This window comes from Ranitomeya variabilis, chromosome 7 (assembly GCF_051348905.1).
Source record: "Ranitomeya variabilis isolate aRanVar5 chromosome 7, aRanVar5.hap1, whole genome shotgun sequence".
NCBI lineage: Eukaryota > Metazoa > Chordata > Amphibia > Anura > Dendrobatidae > Ranitomeya > Ranitomeya variabilis.
Window position 1 is genome coordinate 37,438,849 of NC_135238.1, and position 26,295 is coordinate 37,465,143.

General features: G+C 42.1%; 1 protein-coding gene across 2 annotated transcripts in view; it reads right to left on the reverse strand.

The window, feature by feature from the left end:
- The window catches only part of LOC143785757 (cytochrome P450 2K1-like), a 32,549-nt gene extending 14,000 nt beyond the window's left edge, over positions 1–18,549 (reverse strand). Inside the window, exons 1-6 of one of the 2 annotated variants that reach the window (XM_077274853.1) lie at positions 18,493–18,549; positions 18,149–18,314; positions 13,200–13,362; positions 9,634–9,783; positions 9,047–9,207; positions 5,800–5,973 (exon numbers count right to left, since the gene is read on the reverse strand). In XM_077274853.1, coding sequence (XP_077130968.1) covers positions 5,800–5,973; positions 9,047–9,207; positions 9,634–9,783; positions 13,200–13,362; positions 18,149–18,232 — 732 coding nt within the window. In that variant the 5' untranslated portion in view covers positions 18,233–18,314; positions 18,493–18,549. Of the gene's footprint in view, positions 1–5,799; positions 5,974–9,046; positions 9,208–9,633; positions 9,784–13,199; positions 13,363–18,148; positions 18,362–18,492 lie in introns of those variants that run through there. The other variant, XM_077274852.1, reaches the window with a different exon arrangement.
- Between the last annotated feature and the right edge of the window lie 7,746 nt (positions 18,550–26,295).

Here is a 26,295-nt window from a genome sequence, read left to right on the forward strand (position 1 = left end):
TATCCGATACCGATACTTTCAAGTATCGGATGGTATTGCTCAACACTAGCTGTCAGTTATTTTTTACCATGCACCTCTGGTCGTCAGGGGAGGAGTGGGAATAACTATGGCCCTACTAAGAAGGTGTCCTCAGGACTGGGCATTTTCCTTGTCCCCACAAGCCCCAGAATGGTTCTCTGTTGATGTTTTTTTTCACAGTTTAGGTCTGTTATATGACTAAGATCATGAACCTGACACGGGGGGGAGGTCGTACAGCTGAGGACTACGGTACCAAGTTTCGGCAGTGGTCCACAGAAATTCTGTGGAATGATGCAGGTCTCAGAAGCCAATTCCACAAATGGCTTTCCGAAACCTTTAAGGACTCTGGTTCTTCATGATGCCCCTTGTTCTCTGGAAAAGGCCATGACCCAGGCCATACAAATGGACTGTAGAATCTGTGAGAGATGTGTTGAACCGTAGGCTATCTGTTATACTTACCTGTAGCAGGTCCATTTACCGAAGGTGGAACCATTGGAGGTTAGAGTTGACAGTCTTCGTGTTGTGGAAAAAACACATAGACAAAATCTTCCTTTGGTAAAGTACTGATAAATATGGTGTTATCCTTTGAGAACCAGATGTTATCAATATTGCCATTCATTGACTTTGGGTCTGCTGCTAGCTTTATTGATTCGGGACTGGTTCTCAATTTAGGGTTAGGGACAATCAGTTTAGAAAGGCCCATTTAAATGTTCGCCCTTGACAGGACACCATTAGCCCGGAATTTTGTCAAGAGGGTAATGATGGATTTCACTCTCCAAGTGGGAGCACTCCACTCTGAATCCATCTTCTGTTTCGAGTTGGATAATTTACCTGCTGAATTGGTACTGAGGCTTCCACGGTTGCAGATTCACAATCCTGTTATTGATTAGTATCAGAAGGAGATTGTTAAATGGAGCCCCAATTGTTGCAAGATATATCTAAAAACTTTACAAATATGCTCCGCTTGTCTGAAAGGTCTGTCTGGGTAAACTGAAGGTCTTCGGAGATGTGTTCTCGGAAAAAGCACATGGCTGAATAGCCTAATAAAAATTTCTAATAGCAATGGATAGAGACCCTTGAATAATAAAGTACGATGCAAACAATAGTGCCCCCAAACACAGTACAATGCACCCACAGTGGATTCCTCAACAGTACTCACTTTTGTCCGTTCCCCCACTGCTCAGGTTTCTTCATGGTGTCATCAGATCCTCTGCATATCTCGATTCAGAGGGCGCATTGTAATGACATCATAGTGCCAGCTGTGTAGAGATGTCAGGCGCACAAGAGAAATCATTGCTTTCAACTGAATTGGCATCTAGGATGCAAATCTCGTTGAAAGATTAATGTCGGTGGGAGACCCGCCCAGCACCGTGGGCCAAATATACTCATCTTGTGGGTTACATTTGGCCCTCGAGACAGATTGTGAAATACATGTGTGTCAACAAAGTTGTATCTCTTATATGTTTTCAACCAGGGCTGCCACTAGAAATTTCAGGGCCCCATACTGGCAAAATTTTCGGGGCCCCTTGAGACTCCGCCCAGGCTCCACCCCAGCCCTGCCTACACGCTCCACCCCTCGAACTGTCCACAGTCCCACCGCTCTCTCTTGGAAAATCTCCATTTCTCACCTTTCACACATTGACAGTTCCCATCACCAGATCACACATATAGCCGGCAGCTTTTGTTTTGGCCAAAAGATTTTTTAAGCCACCAAAATGACAAGGTAGACACTTTTGGCCAGGCCCTACTCTACTGTAACCTATTAAATATTTGTTAAAATATGCAATACAATTTAGGTTTATTTTTATTTATTTTTCAATTTTTAAAATGACCTATAATACCACATACAAGGAACAAATACCACAGCACCATGACCAGACACCATATTACCACCACAGTGACCGAATAATATCAAATACAAGGAACAAATACCACAACACCATATCCAGACCACATATTACCACCACATAGTGACTGAATACTACAATACTGATCAGTAATAAAAAAAACCCACAATACTATCACCATAAGTGCGAGTATTCACAGGAGATCTGTACTTAGTATGCAGTGTCTGTGTACAGGTAATACAGTGATAACCGGTGACATTATACACAGGAGCTCTGTATATAGTGTACAGTGTATAGGTAACACTGACTCACCAGTGACGTCTCTAGGTGTAGTCCTTCATCTTTCATCCCGCACAGACCGCCATCACTTCATCCAGCCAGGACTCGTTTCTGCAGGAAATAACACAGTTATCTCGAGTTCCACTTGCAGAACACATTACTTAATTTTCCCAGCTTCTACATTACACCACATGAAGAAGGTAACTGTTGTGAATTCCGTTCTCGGACTCCCTCCTGTGGTCATGAATGGTACTTTGGTTAGTTCTGCTCTTGGACTCCCTCTGGTGGCTTTGAGCGGAACTGCTGGTCACTGAGATTGGCTTTGTCAGCTGCTCTCGTTTATTGCTTGCTGGCTTCCCTATTTAACTCCACTCAGATCGTTACTTGATGCCAGCTGTCAATGTTTCAGTATTGGTTCAGATCTCTCTTGGACTTCTCTGATGACCTGTCTACTCCAGCAGAAGCTAAGTCTTTGCTAGTTCATTTGTTGTTACTGCTTCCTGAATATATTTCTTAGTACTGCTATTTCTTGTCCAGCTTGCTATCATGATATTCCCTTGCTAGCTGGAAGCTCTGGGGTGCAGAGTGGCACCTCCACACCGTGAGTCAGTGTGGGGAGTCTTTTTGCTTACTCTGCGTGGTTTTTTGTAGGCTTTTGTGCTGACCGCATAGTTCCCTATTCTATCCTCTGTCTATTTTAGTGAAGTCTCGCCTCCTTTGCTAAAACCTGTTTCATTCCTGTGTTTGTGAATTTCCTCTTAAACTCACAGTCAATATATGTGGGGGGCTGTCTTTACCTTTGGGGAATTTCTCTGAGGCAAGGTTAGGCTTCTATTTCTATCTTTAGGGGTAGTTAGCTCTTAGGCTGTGAAGAGGCGTCTAGGGAGAGTTAGGTACGCTCCACGGCTATTTCTAGTTTGTGTGATAGGAGTAGGGTTTGCGGTCAGCAGAGTTCCCACTTTCCCAGAGCTTGTTCCGATTTCTAGTTTACTCATCAGGTCATTCTGGGTGCTCCTAACCACCAGGTCCATAACAGGTAACATAGTATCACTCTATACAGTAACAGGACTGCCCCCCCATTTAAAACAGTATACTCAAAAAATAAAATAAATACATCACTGCAGTAATAATATCCCTTAATTAGCCCCTATGGTAATAATATTCGCCATCCTAGCCCCCGTGTGTCTCATTCCTGGCATCAGCCATATGTTCTCGCATCCTGCCCTAATGAGTATCCATTCTGCCCCATATGATCTCCCCATCCTGCCCCATCTGTCTCCATCGTATCCATCCTGCCCCATGATCCTGCCCCATCTGTCTCCAATCATGCCCGTATCACCATTCTGCCCCGTCTCCAATCATGCCCCCATGTCTGCAATCATGCCCCCTGTGTCTCCATTCTGCCCCATCTGTTTCCAATCCTGCCCCATCTGTCTCCAGTCATGCCCCAGTGTCTCCAGTCATGCCGCCATGTCTTTCATCCTGCCCCCTGTGTCTCCAATCATGCCCCATATCTCCATTCTGCCCCTGTGTCCAGCCTTCTGCCCGTGTCCAGCATCTCCTCTGCCCCTGTGTCCAGCATCTCCTCTGCCCCTGTGTCCAGCATCTCCTCTGCCCCTGTGTCCAGCATCTCCTCTGCCCCTGTGTCCAGCATCTCCTCTGCCCCTGTGTCCAGCATCTCCTCTGCCCCTGTGTCCAGCATCTCCTCTGCCCCTGTGTCCAGCATCTCCTCTGCCCCTGTGTCCAGCATCTCCTCTGCCCCTGTGTCCAGTATCTCCTCTGCCCCTGTGTCCAGCATCTCCTCTGCCCCTGTGTCCAGCATCTCCTCTGCCCCTGTGTCCAGCTTTCTGCCCCTGTGTCCAGCTTTCTGCCCCTGTGTCCAGCCTTTTGCCCCTGTGTCCAGCCTTCTGCCCCTGTGTCCAGCATTCTGCCCCTGTGTTCAGCCTTCTGCCCCTGTGTCCAGCTTTCTGCCCCTGTGTCCAGCCTTCTGCCCCAGTGTGTCCAGCGTTCTGCCCCAGTGTGTCCAGCGTTCTGCCCCAGTGTGTCCAGCATTTCTGCCCCAGTGTGTCCAGCATTCTGCCCCAGTGTGTCCAGCGTTCTGCCCCAGTGTGTCCAGTGTACTGCCCCAGTGTGTCCAGCATACTGCCCCAGTGTGTCCAGCGTACTGCCCCAGTGTGTCCAGCGTACTTCCCCTGTGTCCAGCTTTCTGCCCCTGTGTCCAGCGTTCTGCCCTGGGCCCCCCAGATCGCCGCTCAAAATAAAATAAAAAAACAAGTTCTGCTTACCTGCCGCGCTCCTGCTCTCTCCGCGCAGCTGAAGCGTGCACTCGCCGGCGACTGACAATGACGTCAGACACCGGCGACATGCACTCTGGGACTGACGTCAGCTGCCAGCCTCAGATTGGCTGGCGGCTGTTAACTATTGACGTGTGGGCGCGGGCCCGCACGTCAATAGCGTTAAACAGCTGCAGAGCCGGCCGCCGCTAAGGGCCCGGTTCAGCCTGCGGCTGCCGGTAGGGGCCCGGTGAGCAGATGAGAGGGGGCCCGATGCGGGCCCCCTCTTCCCACCGGGCCCCATACGCCAGTCACGGCTGTAATGCCCTGATGGCGGCCCTGTTTTCAACTGATGAATGGATGTAAAAACTCAATTTTGATAAAATGACTGGCAAGATTTCAGCAATAACTATTAATATAAAAATACCAAAATAAAAATACCAAGTAAAGAGATATGCTATGCAGCAGCTATGTGGTCATTCACATACTAGGTCCCAGCCCCTGTTAATCCCACCCCATTTGGTATTGGTAGGTTAGCACCTGTGCAAGAAATCCATCTCTAGAGGAACTGTACGATAATGGGAGACCCAGTAGATTTCCTATGTCACCACTTATCTAATTTAATTATATGCGAAGGCAGTGATATGAGTAAAATTACTGACTACAGGGCTGGCATGAGGAAGGGGATCCTTGGTAACCCCCTCTCCAAAGCTGCCTAATAGTTTAGCAGGGTGAGAGACTTTTGGACCTAAGGGCACGGATACTGATCAAAGATGCAAAATGTCAATGAACATAACTCTGCAGACACAAATTCTGGCTGGCAGAAGTCTTCATAGCGGTCTGGGCCAGATGAAAAAGATGGGAAAAGTGAACAAGTCCAAGAAGAGAAGACATTGGTCTTGGATTGGATTTATAAGACACACTGCAAAGAAACACTAACAATAGACCTATTGCCTGCCTATTCTGCCTTGTAGGTCAGTAACAATTGTTGTGACATTGACCCCACACACATACTTTTTATACTGCCAGGACAGATTTGATTGGTAAAACATATGTTGCCTAAACCTGTGGTGCATCTTAAAATCCCAAAAATGCTGTAATTTAGTAATGTGCTCTTCATCCTGAACAACCTTAGCAGTGCCCAGAGATCGGTACTTCTGCTCTCAGCACAAGACCTTCTGTGCTGACTGAATATGATTGTATGGTTGGTATAAATAGTTCAGCATTTACCTTCTCACTTTTACTTACTGCCACAAGGTCACACGTCGCCTAAAACCAACCGCATAGATAGTAAAATCCTCAGATGTTCCCAGAATAATTGATATCACAATATTTTGATCTCATAAGTGAAAATTAAGGTAACATATGCACCATTTACGCACCTGTTCCTGCTTCAGAAGATATGCATCAATATATCCTGTGACGTCATTCGCATCTAAATCCAATCGTCGGTTCATCGAACATTTGGAAATAAAACTCTTCAGCTCTATATTGTTCTGCATTAGTTTCTTATGTAGGCCAAGGAGTGATCCGAGGAAAGGATAATAGTCATACAGCTGTGGAAATCAACAATTCCTCTTTAGATTTTCTTGAAACAAAAGGTACAGACCAGTTCAACAACAGTGTATATTGGGAGCAGCTCGGCCAGACAGTGGCGCTCCACCCTACATCGCTAGGAGCCTAGGTTAGAATCCGGCCAAGTGTATTTTCTGAATTGGGCACTGTTCTTATTTTTTCTACATCACTTTTATCAGTATAGTGGATCCAATTGTATACATTTTTGGTCCTTGTGGATGGACTTTTTTTTACCATTCATGCGTGTCATCCATTTTTCTGATATGAGAAAAAAAACACACGTTTCCAAAGCTTCTGCTAGTATTTCTCAGTGAAATACGGACACTGCACAAATTTACTGAAATCAATAAGTTTTATCCACAAAATGGATCAAAATCGGACATGACTTTGGGTATGTGAAAAGGCCATAGACTGTAATAGTAGCAAATAAGAAAACACAAAACATATACACAAAACTTGTATAAATGGGACCTAAGTTGGTATGTTCTCCTTGTAGGCTTGCATGGGTTTCCTCGAGGTTCTCCACTTTTTTCCAATATTCTAAAAAGCATACGGGTAGGCTCATAGGTCCTAGTGTGTATGTGAGTGAGAGGCAGATTTAGGTTGTGACCCTCATTGGGGACAAGAACTGATGAGAGTAATGGTGATCTCTGTGGAGCGTTGTACAACATTATAGTACAAACCTATTTATCAAAGAGAGGACACGTCACATCAATCAATGAATTATAGTCATTAACTAGGATTAGAAAAAGGGTCTCCTTTTTATGAGAGTAATGCTGTCTAGTTTTTCGCCTAAAAATAATGCACTTATAGGGAAGCTATCATCAGAAAATGACCAAAATGACCTACTATTTGTGTTACATATATTTTTTTTCTTCTTACTATTAAGATCTTTATTTAAAAACAAAAAAAACAAAAGACATTTTTCACAATGGGCACTGGGGCTTTTTTAGCCTAATACTTCCTGTGATCTCAGGAAGCATTTGCTCCATATCATCAGTGGCCGGATTACAATGACTGATCACACCTCTATACACAGCTGATAACACAGGATCCACCAATCACAATAGGCGATGTCCTTGCTGTAACACCTAAAAGCGATGTGCCCCACATATGATCACATAGTGATCCCTTCGCTTACAACCTTGAAACTATAAGGGTACTGTCACACAGTGCCATTTTAATCGCTACGACGGTACGATTCGTGACGTTCTAGCGATATCCATACGATATCGCAGTGTCTGACACGCAGCAGCGATCAGGGACCCTGCTGAGAATCGTACGTCATAGCAGATCGTATGGAACTTTCTTTCGTCGCTTGATCACCCGCTGACATCGCTGGATCGTTGTGTGTGACAGCGATCCAGCGATGTGTTCGCTTGTAACCAGGGTAAACATCGGGTAACTAAGCGCAGGGCCGCGCTTAGTAACCCGATGTTTACCCTGGTTACCAGCGTAAACGTAAAAAAAACAAACAGTACATACTCACATTCCGGTGTCTGTCCTCCGGCGTCTCAGCTTCTCTGCACTGTGAGCGCTGGCCAGCCAGAAAGCGAGCACAGCGGTGACGTCTGACGTCACCGCTCTGCTTTCCGGCCGCTGTGCTTACACAGTACACAGTAAACATCGGGTTACTAAGCGCGGCCCTGCTGTTTACCCTGGTTACCCGGGGACTTCGGCATCGCTCCAGCGCCGTGATTGCAACGTGTGACCGCAGTCTACGACGCTGGAGCGATAATCATACGATGCTGCGACGTCACAGATCGTGCCGTCACAGCGATCAAAATGGCACTGTGTGACAGTACCCTAACTCTTTACTAATCGGTCTCCCTCTTACTAAACGCTGCGCTCTACAATCTATCCTCAATGCAGCAGCCAGGATCATAATCCTTTCCAACCACTATATTGATGCCTCTACCCTGTGCCAGCCATTGCACTGGTTGTCCGTCTACTACAGAGTCCAATATAAACTTATCACTCTCACTCACAAAGTGCTCTACGGTTCAGCACCTTCCTACATCTCCTCCCTCATCTCAGTCTACCAACCTATCTGTACCCTCCATACTGCTAATGACCTAAAACTAGCATCCTCAATAATCCAAACTTCTCATTCCCATCTCCAAGACTTCTCACGTGCTTCACCAATTTTTGGGGAATTCACTACCCCTGACAATTAGATTAATTCCCAATACTCTAGTTTTAAGCCTGGCCTAAAACACATTTCTTTAAACTGTCCTATCACCTCTCCTCACTTTTATAACTATCCCCTTTTTGCCCATACAAGATTTTTTTCAAAAGCAAGACTCTCGTAGCATCTTTTCACACACACTCTTTGCGCTTAATAGCCCGCTGTGTCAGTACTTGTGCACATACTGGCTGCTGACTGGTTCATGCAGTGTTAGGTGAGTACCCTATTTATTATATTGATGGCTGGACCATACAACACAAGCTCTTTTTACCATCTACCTTTCGTGTCCCCCATATTTCATCATATATTGTAAGCTTGCGAGCAGGGCCTTCACTCATTTTGGTATCTGAGTTAAGTGTAATTCTGTAATGTCTTTATTGTCTGTACAAGTCCCCTCTAAAATGTGAAGAGCTGTGAAATATGTTGGTGATATAGAAATAATAAATCAATAGAGGAACACAATCAGTATTATCTAGCCTCCATAGCAGTCTGTTTCCTTAAACCCCCTATTATGTTCATCTTATACCCACTGTATTTGGTGAAAGTGTGAAAAGGACTGTTCTGCTCCAGTACAATAACCCACTAGATTTGAGAAAGGGGAAACAGATTACTAATCGGATATTGTACTGTAAGGAACAATGTACAGAACCAAGTTTGTACATCATCATTTACTATATAGGACACTTTTGTTTTATAACTGTAGTAAATGGAGGGTATTGGGTGAGAACCAAAAGATGAGCTTGGGTCTATTTTCCTGAGCTCATGATTGCAGTACAATTAGTCCTAAAGGTGACCCTGAAACTATTCTGACACTATTCTGAGAATTCACTAAAAAGGTTAGATATAAGATCTGAAGGTTTTCTTACCATCACTTTGGGTGTCCCGACCAGTTTGGCACTTTCATCTAACATGCTGATTAATTTTTGAAACGCTGGGTCATCATACTCAAACCTTTTCCCAAAGATAATAGAGCAGATTACGTTGGAAACTGCACTGTTTATCACCATATGAATATTGAATGGTTTGCCTAAAATAACAAAAATATATATCTATACACAGTATATATATATAATAAAATATGAATTAAAAAAAAAAAAAAAATTGCTCCAGATATTGTAAGCTCTGGTCAAAACTACCTTCAGTTATGACAGTAGATTACTGAAACAAACAAACGTGCAAGTGATAATTGGAGCAAATCTACAGCCAATTAAAATCCTAATGATATGTTTAGATGCTGCAGATGGTTCTCAGGTGCAGCAAAATGTGATGCAAATATAGAGCAAAAACTTCACACTTTGTGACCTACCCTCTACAAAACCCCTCTGAATAACATAGTAGTTTAACTGTGTTGCGGATTGACAATGTGGATTGTGTAGACCGGGTTGTAGAAAGTGACAGACAAGAGGGTAGAGTATATGAAAGCTATGAGATAAATGTGAATGATGGATCTTACCATTCTGAGATCTAAAACTTTCTATAAGGGGCATTAATTCATCTTGAATTCTGGCTTCCACACTTTTCTTCCCCATTCCAAAGTCTCGAAGTGTTGATAGCGTGAACCTCCTCATCGCTTTCCATGTTTCTCCATTAGAAAGTATTATACCTAAAATATTGTTAAACATGATAAACTTTTGTAAGTGTTAATCATACTGAATAACAAACAGCCTTTAGTAATCTAAACAATCCAACAAGTGGTGTCTTTTAAAAGTTGAAGAAGTTTACTTCTGTGATTTAAAAATTGCATTTATAAAAAAAAATCACCCACAAATAAGAAAATACATGTAAATTGACAAAAAAGGTTGTCATACACAATAATAATTTTATTAATAATGAGAAAAATGAAAATATGGCAAAAGTAAGAGGAAAGAAGAAGAGAAGAAACAGAAAAGAAAAAGATGATTGTTACAGAAAAGATGGAGAAAGTGAAGACAAAAAAGAAAAAGATAAGAAAATATCAGGAAAAGTAAGAAAGAAAGAATGAAGAACATTACGATAAAACCGAATAAGAAAGTTGTAGAAGAAGATGATGGATGAGGAAGATGAAACAGAGGAAGAAAAGTAAAATGTAGATGATAATAATAAAGATGGTGAGGAAAACGGTGAAGGCAGAATAGTCAATATGATGTTATGATAATGATGATGAAGGAGATGGAAAAGAAGCCAAGAAGGAGATAAGGTGAAGAGAAGATAACAAATGAATGGAATGATGAAGTAGATGAATAATTAGATAAAGAAAAAAACAAAAAGAAGGAAGAAGAAATCAAAGAAAAGAACAAAATGAAAAAGAAGACGACTGAACACGATGATGAGAAAGATGAATGAGCAGAAGGATACAGAAGAAGAATGGTGTATAGAAGTAGGAAATTAAATAGAAAGAGATGAAGGAGAAGGTAGAGAAAAGTTAAAAACAGGACTGCTGGCTACTTTTTAGGAATAACATGAGCGCTTCCCTCGCTTCCCTTTTTCTTTTGTGTCTTTCTTTTTCATGTTCACACTTTACAGATAAAAAATGTTCAGTTGTTTGTTCCCCTGGATTTGTTCTATAAATATCAGCAGCTTTGTTTTAATGTATATTAATTTGTTCAAAATTCACAAAAAAAGATTTAAAACATATATGAAAATGAGAAAAAGGATGTAGAATGATGATAATAAAGTAGGAATAAGAAGAATACAGAAGTATAGCCACTAGCCGCTAAAACTTTCTGCAGTCATTACGCAACTTCTAAGAGTTGGCATACATGTTCTTCAATTCATAATATTTGCTCATAAATGACCTTTGTTGATGTTTTTAGTGAATCTTTTATTACCAAAATCAGCTCTAGTATTCTTCTCCCCTAACAGGTCAACATTGTACGATTCACAGAATGCACAATATTATACAGTGTGTGCAGAATTATTAGGCAAGTTGTATTTTAGAGGATTATTTTTATTATTGATCAACAACTATGTTCTCAATCAACCCAGAAGACTCATAAATATCAAAGCTTAATATTTTTGGAAGTTGGAGTATTTTTTTTTTATTTGGTATCTTAGGAGGATATCTGTTTGTGCAGGTAAATATCACTGTGCAGAATTATTAGGCAACTTAATAAAAACCAAATATATGCCCATCTCACTTGTTTATTTTCACCAGGTAAACCAATATAACTGCACAGAATTTAGAAATTAACATTTCTGAAATGCAAAAACAAAACCCCAAAAAATTAGTGACCAATATAGCCACCTTTCTTTATGATGACACTCAACAGCTTTCCACCCATAGATTCTGTCAGTTGCTTGATCTGTTTACCTTCAACATTGCGTGCAGCAGCCACCACAGCCTCCCAGACACTGCTCCAAGAGGTGGACTGTTTTCCCTCCCTGTAGATCTCACATTTTATGAGGGACCACAGGTTCTCTATGGGGTTCAGATCAGGTGAACAAGAGGGCCATGTCATTATTTTTTTCTTCTTTGAGACCTTTTGCTGGCCAGCCATGCTGTGGAGTAGTTGGAGGCATGTGATGAAGCATTGCCCTGCATGAAAATCATGTTTTTCTTGAACAATACCGACTTCTTCCTGCCCCACTGCTTGAAGAAGTTGTCTTCCAGAAACTGGCAGTAGGTCTGGGAGTTGAGCTTCACTCCATCCTCAACCCGAAAAGGTCCCACAAGTTCATCTTAGATGATACCAGCCCATACCAGTACCCCACCTCCACCTTGCTGGCGTCTGAGTTGGAGTGGAGCTCTCTGCCCTTTACTGATCCAGCCTCTGGCTCATACATCTGGCCCATAAAGGGTCACTCTCATTTCATCAATCCATAAAACCTTTGCAAAGTCAGTCTTAAGATATTTCTTGGCCCAGGCTTGACGTTTTATCTTATGTTTCTTGTTAAAAGGTGGTCGTTTTTCAGCCTTCCTTACCTTGGCCATGTCCCTGAGTATCGCACACCTTGTGCTTTTTGTTACTCCAGTAACGTTGCAGCTCTGAAATATGGCAAAACTGGTGGCAAAAGACATCTTGGCAGCTTCATGCTTGATTTTCCTCAATTCATGGGCAGTTATTTTGCACCTTTATTGCCCAACACGCTTCTTGCGACCCTGTTGGCTATTTGCCATGAAACGCTTGATTGTTCGGTGATCACGCTTCAAAAGTTTGGCAATTTCAATTTCAATTTCAATATCATATCAGGCATATCAGTAACAGGAGACCGCAGGGCGGATGTATGTGAAAACCGCTAGGGAGTCCTGAGAAAACTGACTCTGCAGGAGGACTGTGATGACCAGCAGTATAAGCAGATGAGTATATTGGTAATGGGTGGACGTAACACGAAATCCCACTAAGTGGCCTTTGTTGGACATACACCGAGGGAAAGTTTCCCTGAGTGGAAAACGGTGTGATTGTTCGTTTAGCCACTGAGCTGGGGGATGTTCAGCCCATCCAGAACATATGGCAGTTAAGGTCCTATATTTGTATATGCATCCAGTTATATAATCTGCGCACTGTCACTTTAGGATCCATCATCACTGTACTGTATATTCCCCTAGAGGAGCCCCGTGAGAGGTATCCCCCGTCATACCCACGGGAGTATATGGCCCCCGTATTTACGGTGGAGCACGTTATCACCAATAACCATAAGAGTATGCTGGGAGGGGGAGTTCCCTCTATGTTGGCACGGTAGACTCCAATACAGGTGGATTATATATTTCTGTCTTTATAGGGACCATACTTGGCCCTTAGAGGTGATTAGAGACAGTGAAATTTTATATGGTTCGTCGGTTTGTTTTGTGTATTTTTTTAAGTCAGCACCAGCACTTTTGTGACACTGTTTGTCTATAGCACATTTTTTAACTAAGTAACATAGTAAAAGTTACGTTTTAACGTTTCTATTATTTCAAAAACCTGCTGATTTTGGTATTTGTATTCTTTGGTTTTTGACCCTAAATATTTGATAAGCCAGGCTGGTTCAAGCACAATACAACTTGCCTAATAATTCTGCACACAGTGTAGTTCTATTGTTCTATTATAGTTCTATAAATACCATGTCCATTAGAGACGAGATCGAATATTGGGCTAGTCGCCCGTTCTCCAAAATCCTCAGCTCGCGTAACTAGTGCTTCCTTTATAATCTTATATCCAGCAAGTACCACCGTTTTCTTGGGTCCAAAATGTAAAGTAAATACTTCACCATACTTCTCAGAAAGCTGCAAAATATCATAATTTTTTATTTTTATTAAACATTAATTTGAGTCCTACTTCTGTAAAGACAAAACATGTATTTTCAAAGTACAATGTCAGTTAAACAGAGATAATAAAGATAAAGTTCCAACAAGCCACAGTTGCAGTTGGGACCATTAAGCTGGGGAAATATTCAAAAATCATGATATGATGAAGGAATTCTGCCTAAGCACTAGAGTTAGGGAACAAAAGTCATAAATATCTGTTCGGGACAGCTAAAAAATTAAGCCTGGCAAGAGAGAGTTGGAAATAGCTAGTATTTGAAGGATCCAAGCTAACTGAAGGAATGTCCTGACCTTAAGATGGATACTGGACTTAGAAGCTCCTGTATTGACCTTGGGAAATTGAATACATCAGTCTGCCTGCCTTGAAATGGCTACTGCTCCCCATAGAGTAAGAGAGGAACCATGGCCTGGAGGCTAATCAGTACTATAGTTATTATTATAGTAATTGTTATTTTACATTTTTATAGTGCTATTTATTCCATGGCGCTTTACATGTGAAACGGGGGCAAGTATAAACAAATACAATAAACATGAGCCAAAAAAAAAACAAGGCACTAATAGGTACAGAAGGAGGGAGGACCCTGCACGAGAGGGCTCACTGTCTGCAGGGGATGGGTGAGGTTACACTAGGAGAGGGTAGAGCTGGTTGTGCGGCGGTTCAGTAGGTTGAGGATCACTGCAAGCTGTAGGCTTGTCGGAAGAGGTGGGTCTTCAGGTTCTTTTTAAAGGTTTCTATGGTAGGCGAGAGTCTGATTTGTTGGGGTAGAGAGTTCCAGAGTATGGAGGATGCGCGGGAGAAGTCTTGGATGCGGTTGTGGGAAGAAGAGATAAGAGGGGAGTAGAGAAGGAGATCTTGTGAGGATCGAAGGTTGCGTGTAGGTAAGTACCGGGAGACAATGTCACAGATGTATGGATAAGACTGGTTGTGGATGGCTTTGTATGTCATAGTAAGGGTTTTGAACTGGAGTCTCTGGACGATAGGAAGCCAGTGAAAGGCTTGGCATAGGGGAGAGGTTGGGGAATAGCAGGGAGACAGGTAAATTAGTCAGGCAGCAGAGTGTAGGATGGATTGGAATGGTGCCAGAGTGCTGGAGGGGAGGCCAGAGAGTAGGAGGTTGCAGTAGTTGAGGCAGGAGATGATAAGGGCGTGCACTAGTGTTTTTGTGGTTTCGTTGTCAAGGAATGCGCAGATCTGGGAAATATTTTTGAGTATGAGACGGCAGGAGGAGGCAAGGGCTTGGATATGTGGCTCGAAAGTGAGGGCAGAGTCGAGGATCACCCCAAGGCACCAAGCATGCGGGACTGGGGAAAGTGAGCAGCCATTAACCTTGATGGATAGGTCTGGTGGAGGGGTAGAGTGAGATGGGGGAAAAATTATGAATTTTGTTTTGTCCATGTTCAGTTTTAGAAAGCGAGCAGAAAAGAAGGCTGAGATAGCAGACAGACAGTGTGGGATTTTGGTGAGTAAGGAGGTGAGGTCAGGTCCAGATAGATAGATCTGTGTGTCATCGGCGTAAAGATGATACTGCAAACCGTGGGATTCTATGAGCTGTACTAGGCCGAAGGTGTAGATGGAGAAGAGTAAGGGTCCCAGAACTGAGCCTTGAGGGACACCGACAGACAAGGGGCGAGGTGAGGAGGTGGTGTGGGAGAGGGAGACACTGAATGTTCGGTCTGTTAGATATGATGAGATCCAGGATAGGGCCAAGTCTGTGATGCCAAGAGATGATAGAATCTGTAGCAGGAGGGAATGGTCCACAGTGTCAAAGGCAGAAGACAGATCCAGGAGAAGGAGGACAGAGTAGTGTCGCTTGCTCTTGGCAGTAAGAAGGTCATTGGTGACTTTAGTAGGGCAGTTTCAGTTGAGTGATGTTGATGGAGTGATAGTCAGAGACTGTTTGAGGAACTGTGGCTGAAGGTAAGCTGTGGCCTAAAATGGAAGTCTTCTAAGTCCTGAGCCAGCAGTGAGAAACTGTTGCCTCCACCTGGAGACCTCAGCAAAGACACAGTGTGCATCTCTAGAAGCAGTTGCATCCTGCATAGGTAAGATAGTGGAAAGTATGCTGCAACAGTTGCCTGAGCCCTGAGAATTCTAGCTGTGATTGTAAGTAATGGAAGAAAAGAGAACAAGAAATGCAATAATGATGTGCACACCTAACCTTATGCTATAAAAATTACACAGTTTATTAACCACAGTTGTTAAAATCTTATAAAAATGCCAAGAAAACCTGATGCACACATCCAGCCATGAAATCACAAATAATGAATCATAACATGGAAAATACATAAACAAAACTCCAGGGGATGGACTAGCATAATATGTTTAAGGGCACTAATCAAGTGTTATGACAACCTCAAGAAGGGGGGGTCACATAAAGTGATAATACAGTTGAATCACCATTAACAATATACAGATATTCAATTAACGGTTTTAAGGCATCAAAGCTAAAAGCGTATCATTTATAGCATAAACATTGTGTCAGCCAAAAAGAGACCCCTTAAACCAAGATTTGAACAGGTAAGTATATACGAGGTATATTAAGGTCCTATCCGTCCATATCACCCATGAATGATTGTATGTGATCTGATGTTAGAGTAAAAAAGAATGCTCCTATGACTCCACAACCGCTAAGCTCTCTGCCTTAATTCTGAAGTGTAACCACCAAGCTTAGCGCCTCAATTCCTGTCCTGAATGCTAAATTGAACTATAGCCTAAAACGGTTTGAGGAACTGTGACTGGAGAAGTGTTGCGGCCTGAACTGGGAGTCTCTATGACTTGAGGCAGTGGTGAGAAATTGTGAGAAATTGTGGCCTGCACCAGGAGATCTGTGCAAAGGGACAGTGTGTCTCTAGAAGGAGTTGCACCTTGCATAGGTAAGACAGTAGAAGAACCAAAGAAACCACTAGGCATGGACCTGAAAAGAATGGTAAAGGGACAATGGTAATAGAGTAAAACGACTTTATTAAACAGTAGGTGGCAAAAGTTGGCACTGTGTGCAAAAGAATGCCTGCACAAGTACAATAATTAAATTAAATGAGAAATAATAAAAAAAAGTACACAGAATTAAATTAATTTGATTTGGGAGAAAGGGGGAACCACATGGAAAGTAAGATGGTAAATAATTAATTAAAGTGCATTGTTAATTAGAGTGCAAAATAACAGTAATCCCTTTAAGAATAAGCCTATGGGTAAAAAATATGCAGATAACACATTCATTTATCCACTAGTAAATAGTTGATGCAATATATCAAATAACCACAAATACATATAAGGAGAACAATCATAGAAAGGATATATGGGGCATGTAAACTGCACAGTACATGTAAGGAAAGAGGGACTGTGGATAGCAGCAATAAGCAATACCTGATGGTGGTCAGATAGTGGTCCCCGATCCAAGTGCGGCACACACCCCGATGTGCATTTTGGAACTTAGTCCTTTCCCTGACAAAGGACTAAGTTCTGAAACGCGCGTCGGGGTGTGTGCTGCACTTGAACCGGGGACCACCATCTGACCACCATCCGGTAATGCCTATTGCTGCTATCCACATTCCCTCTTTCTTTACATGTATTGTGCAGTTTTTTGTTTTACTCTATTACCATTGTCCCTTTACCATTCTTTTCAGATCCATGCCTGCAAAATATAAGAAACGCATAAAGGTTTAGTTCTTCTTTGATCATTTTATATGTTCATGTATTTTGCACTTTCTCAAATGTTAACCATTTAAATGTACTTGCATAGTAATAACGTAGAAAAAGTTCAGAAAGATAAACTATAAAGCCCCGCCATTAGCAGAAGACATAACATCTGTGCAGAAGGCAGGGACCTTGCAACCAATGAAGACCTCCGCCAACAATACAAATTATATTTCTCACAGCTACTAGGAAATGTTAAAAATGTTTTTCGAAAAGTGTCGTGTGAAAGAACCGTACAAAACCCTGATCCCAACAATGAACAATATTAAAGAGGCTGATCGCCAATAATAATCTGTTACAGTGATCAGTTGAGCGGAGCAGATTTGGCTTATCTGATCCATGGTGATCAACGGTCAATCCCAAGGAAAGTCCAACAGCAATGCGCAACTTTACTAATGGTAGAAATGCTCCCCTGGATATTGGAAAATGTTATAGCACCAAGAGAGACAATCAACCTCATATTATAATATTAGCCAAAGTGTTCTAATGAATTGATAAACAATCTTGGAAAATGTATTGGAATTACATTTGGCCATATATTAAAGGCTATGGTATTGTCAATAATCCATTTTTACTCATCTATTGTTTTGATAAACGAACGAGAAACTAACTTTGTAAATTAACACATAAAACCATGATAGCAGAACATGGTTGCACGCATCTCTACCAACATGACAAGTCTACTGGTCTTCAAGAGGTTCTTGACTTTGAACAATCCCTATTTTATTAGATGGTCCCTGAACAATAGTTTCACCACAAAATGTCTACGTGTAGACAATTGGAGGGATCAGCTATAATTCCAAGGAATTCTGACAGTAAGTATTCAATCTCTCTCCCTCACCACCACAGAGGAAATGCAGAGTTACACAGTGACCATTCACATCAATGGCTTGTGTATAATGCAGCAAAGACCAAGACCTCCAGGACCTTTGATGCCCACCACGAATCCATTCATACTGTACCTGTCTCATTCAGCAACCACCCCCAATTCCTTAGCCCCCAGCTGAATACTGTTGCACCCTCCTTGACTATACAGTAAGTACAGTATCCTACCTGCATCAGAGATTCGTGGGGCTTTTCCAGGTCCAACAGGTTGAGGTTTCCAATGACCGGCAGAGGCATAGGTCCAGGGGGCATCTTTGCTGTGCTCTTCTTAATTCCATTTATCCAATAGACGAATAGTGCAATGAAAATTGAAAAGTATACCAACACATCGGCTCTAGCCAACAAGTAGGCAATGAAAGCCATAACGAAGTACTGGTAAGAGTCAGTTCTGATTGTGCTTGTGTCCTTATATTTATACACGGACTTATTTTTCCTACATGTGTTAATCTTTACTAGGACACAAATAACCTATAATAAACTGATTGGCCCATTGCCATTTACCTTCGTCAGACAATCCACATAAAGGTTGGTCAAGGTGTATTATAAAGTGATGTGTCCAGTGGATAAAGGAATATGATTTGTAATTTTTTATCTTATTTGTTTTTCAGCTGTACCAGCGCCATGGGGTAGAGTTCACATACTAATGTTTGGGGACACGGATGAATCTATTTGCAGTTATAGCAGGATGAACTTTATATCTATTGTGCTTGATGTCTTTTGCATTAGATTTTGTGTATTAAAGTTTTAATAAATCACCAATGTAATCAGCTAAACAGAACTTGATGGGAAAGAGGTTGAAAAGATTTTCCATTATTGGACATGTCTGACAATTACATGTACGGGAACCTAGAAGTTGCATCTCCAACAGTGGTCTACACTGAAGAAAAGGAACCTCATCGCAAAATTTGTACCAGGTTTTGCCACAAAGGACCAGACTTTAGAATAAGCCCAGTATTAGCTAAGGTTCCTCCTCACCTACAGTAGTAGCTGTATTGTCTTTCATTCAGTAGGACCAATCAAGTTAATGCATGTTTTCGGTAGTCCATATTTTTTTTCAATAGAATCTGGGTAAAATTATATTCCCAGGAGCGGCGTTGTAAAGAAATTGAAAACCTTTTGCTGCTTTCCATCATGGAGACGCTCAGCAGTGATAACATTAGATTATTATATAGGAACTTTTTGACCAAAACAATGGCTAACCAATTAAATTGGAAATTATTATTTATATATATTTTTTTAATCATTTTATATTGGAGCAGATTTATTATTGTTTCTGATTTAAACGTAGCATGAAACTAAATGAGGCAGAATGCAACAAAATAAATCCACAGTGGCCTAAACTAAGTGATGTATTTGCAGCATTTTGCTAGACATGCTAAAGGGAACCTGTCACCATCATTAACCAGTCCAGTCTGCAGGCACCATGTTATGCAGCAGGAGGCGCTGAGCAGATTGATTTTTTTGAGAACGGATTCTGTACAATTTGTGTTTTCATCATATAATCCTCTGCTCTTTCTGGGATGTTCTGGGATGGATCTTCCGACAAGCCTACAACCTGCAGTTAACCACCGATCAACCAAACCGCAGCATGACCAGCTCTACCCTCACCTACTGTATTCTCACCCATCCCTTGTAGATTGTGAGCCTTCGCGGGCAGGGTCCTCTCTCCTCCTGTACCAGTTATGACTTGTATTGTTTAAGATTATTGTACTTGTTTTTATCATGTATACCCCTCCTCACATGTAAAGCGCCATGGAATAAATGGCGCTATAACAATAAATAATAATAATAGTAATGTTTGGTCCAGTGGGCGGTCCTATCCTTGACTGAAAGCTGTCTCGGAATGCACACTTATACAAAGAAAGCTGTCAGTCACTGATTGGACCGCCCACTGGACAGAAAATCCCAAAAAAGCAGAGGATTAAATGATGAAAACACAGTTTATTCTGAGACCTTACTTTATGTGACATTGTTATTCTTAGTTTATATTTGCAGTTGCAAGGTTCAGACTTTCCACAGCGCTCCCCATGCCTCTGTAGTGGCCATTTTGGAGCTGAGGATGGGCCATTGATTTTGGAGACAAAAGCAGCAATAGCAAAATGGATCTTGTAACGTAAAGTGATGATACATAAGAAATGTATAGTTACATTTAACATGAGAGGTGGAGGATATCTTTAACAATTGTTAACCCCTTAGTGACAGAGCCAATTTGGTACTTAATGACCGAGCCAATTTTTACAATTCTGACCACTGTCATTTTTTGAGGTTATAACTCTAAAATGCTTTAACAGATCCCGCTGATTCTAAGACTGTTTTTTCGTGACATATTGTACTTCATGTTAGTGGTAACATTTCTTTGATATTGCGATTTTTTATGAAAAAAACGGAAATATGGCAAAAAAATTTAAAATTTTGCAATTTTCAAACTTTGTATTTTTATGCCCTTAAATCAGAGAGATATGTCACAAAAAATAGTTAATAAATAACATTTCCCACATGTCTACTTTACATCAGCACAATTTTGGAAACAAAATTTTTTTTTTGTTAGGGAGTTATAAGGGTTAAAAGTTGACCAGCAATTTCTCATTTTTACAACACCATTTTTTTTTAGGGATCACATCACATTTGAAGTCATTTTGAGGGGTCTATATGATAGAAAATAACCAAGTGTGACACCATTCTAAAAACTACACCCCTCAAGCTGCTCAAAACCACATTCAAGAAGTTTATTAACCCTTTACGTGCTTCACAGGAACTGAAACAATGTGGAAGGAAAAAATGAACATTTAACTTTTTATTGCAAACATTTTACTTCAGAACCATTTTTTTTTATTTTCACAAGTGTAAAAATGGAAATTTAACCATAAATTTTGTTGTGCAATTTCTCCTGAATACGCCGATACCCAATATGTGGGGGTAAACCACTGTTTGGGCGCACCGCAGAGCTTGGAAGAGAAGGAGCGCCGTTTGACTTTTTCAATGCAGAATTGGCTGGAATTGAGATCGGATGCCATGTCACGTTTAGAGAGCCCATGATGTGCCTAAACAGTGGAAACGCTCCACAAGTGACACTATTTTGGAAACTAGACCCCTTAAGGAACTTATCTAGATGTGTGGTGAGCACTTTGAGCCCCGAAGTGCTTCACAGAAGTTTATAACGTAGAGCCGTGAAAATAAAAAATCAAATTTTTTCTACAAAAATGATCTTTTTGCCCCCAAATTTTTATTTTCACAACGGCAACAGGAGAAATTAGACCACAAAATTTGTTGTGCAATTTCTCCTGAGTACGTCGATACCCCATATGTGGGGGTAAACCACTGTTTGGGCGCACTGCAGAGCTTGGAAGAGAAGGAGCGCCGTTTTACTTTTTCAATGTAGAATTGGCTGGAATTGAGATCGGACACCATGTCATGTTTAGAGAGCCACTGATGTGCCTAAACAGTGGAAACCCCCCACAAGTGACACCATTTTGGAAACTAGACCCCTTAAGGAACTTTAGTTTTATCAAATGTCCACAGACAATGATGCGCATACCTCACAGCAATCATGTCAAACCAAATTCCCCATGCGAAATGAATGAGGAAAAACGAGGTTTTAGCAAACTACACCATATAAATAAAATGTATAATTTTATTAACAAATAATTAAAACCATATTTACAACAAGAAAAACCTCTTCATAAAATAGCTGGGAACAACATCTCAGCAGGAAAATGCAAAAATGGCAATAAAATATAATATATGAAGGCTACCGGTTAGTGTTGAGCATTCCGATGCTGCAAGTATCGGGTATCGGCCGATACTTGCTGTATCGGAATTCCGATACCGGGATTCCGATACTCTTGTGGTATCGGGTATCGGGTATCGCAACAACATTAATGTTAAAATGTGTAAAAGAGAGAATTAAAATAAAAAATATCGCTATACTCACCTGTCCGACGCAGCCGGGACTTCAGCGAGGGAACCGGCAGCGTTGTTTGTTTAAAATTCGCGCTATTACTTGGTTACGTGAATTCCCGGCTTGTGATTGGTCAGGTCGGCCACGTTGCCGGGACGCGGACCAATCACAGCAAGCCGTGACGAAATTACGTCACGGCTTGCTGTGATTGGTCCGCGTCCCGGCAATATGGCCGCCCTGACCAATCACAAGCCGTGACGTCACGGGAGGCTGGACACGCGCCCATTTTAAAATGAGCGCGTCCAGCCTCCCGGCTTGTGATTGGTTGACCGCGGCGCAACCAATCACAAGCCGTGACGTCACGGGAGGCTGGACACGCGCCCATTTTAAAATGAGCGCGTCCAGCCTCCCGGCTTGTGATTGGTTGACCGCGGCGCAACCAATCACAAGCCGTGACGTCACGGGAGGCTGGACACGCGCCAATTTTAAAGTGAGCGCGTGTCCAGCCTCCCGTGACGTCACGGCTTGTGATTGGTCAGGGCGGCCATATTGCCGGGACGCGGACCAATCACAGCAAGCCGTGACGTAATTTCGTCACGGCTTGCTGTGATTGGTCCGCGTCCCGGCAACATGGCCGACCTGACCAATCACAAGCCGGGAATTCACGTAACCAAGTAATAGCGCGAATTTTAAACAAACAACGCTGCCGGTTCCCTCGCTGAAGTCCCGGCTGCGTCGGAGAGGTGAGTATAGCGATATTTTTTATTTTAATTCTTTCTTTTACACATTTATATGGTTCCCAGGGCCTGAAGGAGAGTTTCCTCTCCTTCAGACCCTGGGAACCATCAGGAATACCGTCCGATACATGAGTCCCATTGACTTGTATTGGTATCGGGTATCGGTATCGGATTGGATCCGATATTTTGCCGGTATCGGCCGATACTTTCCGATACCGATACTTTCAAGTATCGGACGGTATCGCTCAACACTACTACCGGTACCAATATGCACACCAACTGCACTAATCTGGTATAAATCCTAAGAAATTAGGAGATACAATGAATCATAAAATGATTTTTATGGAAACAAAATTCCTATAATATCTGTAGCTATATAGATCCATTAATACACTCCTAATGCTAATATAGAGCTGAAATAAGGTGCATCGTGCTATAAAAATTGGACCATGCGCATAAATAATGCCAAAAGAATCAAACTTACATAAGTGTAAACTCCAAGCAGAGAGTGCTCCACAGCAACCCCGACAGCGCTGTTTCGCCTGACTGGCTTCCTCACATAAGGGGCGTAAGTGTCTATCAATACTTACTCTGCCTTTATATACCATAGGAACAGCTGTTCTGAGCGTCGGCATAATGGGGATGGTATAGCGCATGCGCAGGTTCTCGGACGTCACTAAGTAAAAGTGACTTCCGGAACTCTGCGCCTGGAACGCAAGCGTGGAACGCTTCGCCCTCCTCTGTGCACAGAGCAGGAAGTCACCGTGACATCACTAACCGGCGCATGCGCAGCCCACAAGCAGAGGCGGAAAAGAAACGCCGGTAAATATACCGAAGGCAGAGATAGAGGAAAAATATCTAATTACTAAAACAAACGTTCTAGGTGGCTGCAACATGAATAAATATAATGGCATTTATATAAATACACACAGAACGGGGACTATAAAAGACATACAAGCCATATAAATACCCACATACAAAAATAATTAATTATATAAATATATAACTATATAATATATTACACATAAGTGATAAAGTATAATAATACAAATATAATATTGATATCTTATAAGTATACATAATACATCTATCCAATACCAGAATTAATAAGTGAACAATCTGTATATATGGTAACAAATAATTTGATAATTTACAGTATAATTATCAAAAATAATTCAATTAATTAATAAATATATCATTAATAAATACATGAATTAAATAAAACGTGTAGGTGCATATAATAAACTAGATTGTGGCCCGATTCTAACGCATCGGGTATTCTAGAATATGCATGTCCCCGTAGTATATAGACAATGATGATTCCAGAATTCGCGGCAGACTGTGCCCGTCGCTGATTGGTCAAGGCAACCTTTATGACATCATCGTCGCCATGGCAACCATTATGACATCTACGTCGATACTGTGCCCGTCGCTGATTGGTCGAGGCGAATTCGCGGCAGACTGTGCCCGTCGCTGATTGGTCGAGGCAACCTTTATGACATCATCGTCGCCATGCTGTGCCCATCGCTGGCGGCTCGACCAATCAGAGACGCGGGATTTCTACGTCGATACTGTGCCCATCGCTGATTGGTCGAGGCCCAGGCGGCCGCGACCAATTAGAGACGCGGGATTTCCAGGACAGACAGAAAAACCCTTAGACAATTACATATATACTAGATTGTGGCCCGATTCTAATGCATCGGGTATTCTAGAATATGCATGTCCCCGTAGTATATGGACAATGATGATTCCAGAATTCGCGGCAGATTGTGCCCGTCGCTGATTGGTCGAGGCAACCTTTATGACATCATCGTCGCCATGGCAACCATTATGACATCTACGTCGATACTGTGCCCGTCGCTGATTGGTCGAGGTGAATTCGCGGCAGACTGTGCCCGTCTCTGATTGGTCGATGCAACCTTTATGACATCATCGTCGCCATGCTGTGCCCGTCGCTGGCGGCCTCGACCAATCAGAGATGCGGGATTTCCAGGACAGACAGACAGACAGACAGACAGAAAAACCCTTAGACAATTATATATATAGATCGACGTAGATGTCATAATGGTTGCCATGGCGACGATGATGTCATAAACGTTGCCTCGACCAATCAGCGACGGGCACAGTCTGCCGCAAATTCTGGAATCATCATTGTCCATATACTACGGGGACATGCATATTCTAGAATACCCGATGCGTTAGAATCGGGCCACAATCTAGTCTATCTAATATATAAAGCTGAATGTGTGTATGTATGTATGTATGTCCGGGATTGGCATCTGAACTGTCGCAGCTACAGCCACAAAATTTTGCACAGTCACACGTCTGGACCCCGAGAGCATCATAGGCTATGTTGTGAGGCGAAATTTTAACCCTGCGCTTTCCAATTCACCAAACAATTTTGCCCCCATCTGCATAATGGGGAAAAAGTGAAAGGAAAAGTGTTGGAGGCAAATTGACAGCTGCCAGATGTGAACAAGGGGGACTTAAAGAATGAGAGCGATGGCGCCAAAGAGTATATACCGTACAGTTGCTAAGGTGCAGCCCCGACATGGGATACTCACCACACACGGGGATATGAACACACACACAAAATGCGCCACACACTACCATGTGCTTGAACACATATACCACCCTCAGCGCACACTTCACCACACATACACCAAACTCGCCACATAAAAGTCGAAACACAAAAGTCATCGCTCAAAACTCGCCGCGAGCAAGATTTGCCACATGCAAAACTCGCCACATGCAAAACTCGCCACATGCAAAACTAGACTCATGCAAAACTAGCCACACGTGCAAAACTCACCTCATGGAAAACTCGCCACACGCAAAACTTGCACACGCGGAAAAATTGCCACATGCACAAAACTTGCAACACATGCAAAAGTTGCCTCACACAAAACTTGCACATACTCAAAAGGCACCACACATAAAACTCGCCACGCACAAAACTCACCATGCGCAAAACTTGCTGCACACAACTTGCTACACTAACCTGTCACATACAACTCGACACACAAAAAGTTGCTACACGCATGTCAGCACACAAAACTCATCTCACAAAAGTCGCTACATGCATGTCGCCACCCCCAAATCAACACACACAACTTGACACACGAAACTCGCCCTAAAACACACACAAGGGCACAGTCAGCCGGCCTCGACCAATCAGCGATGGGCATTGTCCTCCCTTCTTGGAAGAAGGGGAGGAAAAAAAAAACACAATAATGTAAAATCCCAAGGTGGTGAAGGGGTTAACAGTAAAAAAAAATTCATTGGTCATTGTAGCATATTTATTTTATAGCACCATAATAACCTTATAATAGACATAATCTTTAGCTGATGCAACTTCTTTAACTTTATTAAAGCTTTTACCCTAAAATGCATTTTAAAGAAGCAATGCAGAAAAGTGTAGTCTCGCAATTAACATTACATTATATTATATCACATTTGTTAATGGTCATTTATTTATTTGGAAAGCCCAATACACAGGTGCTTCTCACAAAATTAGAATATCATCAAAAACAAAGACATATAAATAAACAAACATATAACAGTCTCCGAGATATTAAAGTCTGTGAACATCATCATGTGGCTTCCTGCTCCTGTATCTTCTTTCTACAACTCCATCAGAAAAAAGAGGACGCCATCATATCAGAAGGAAAAAGTGCCAT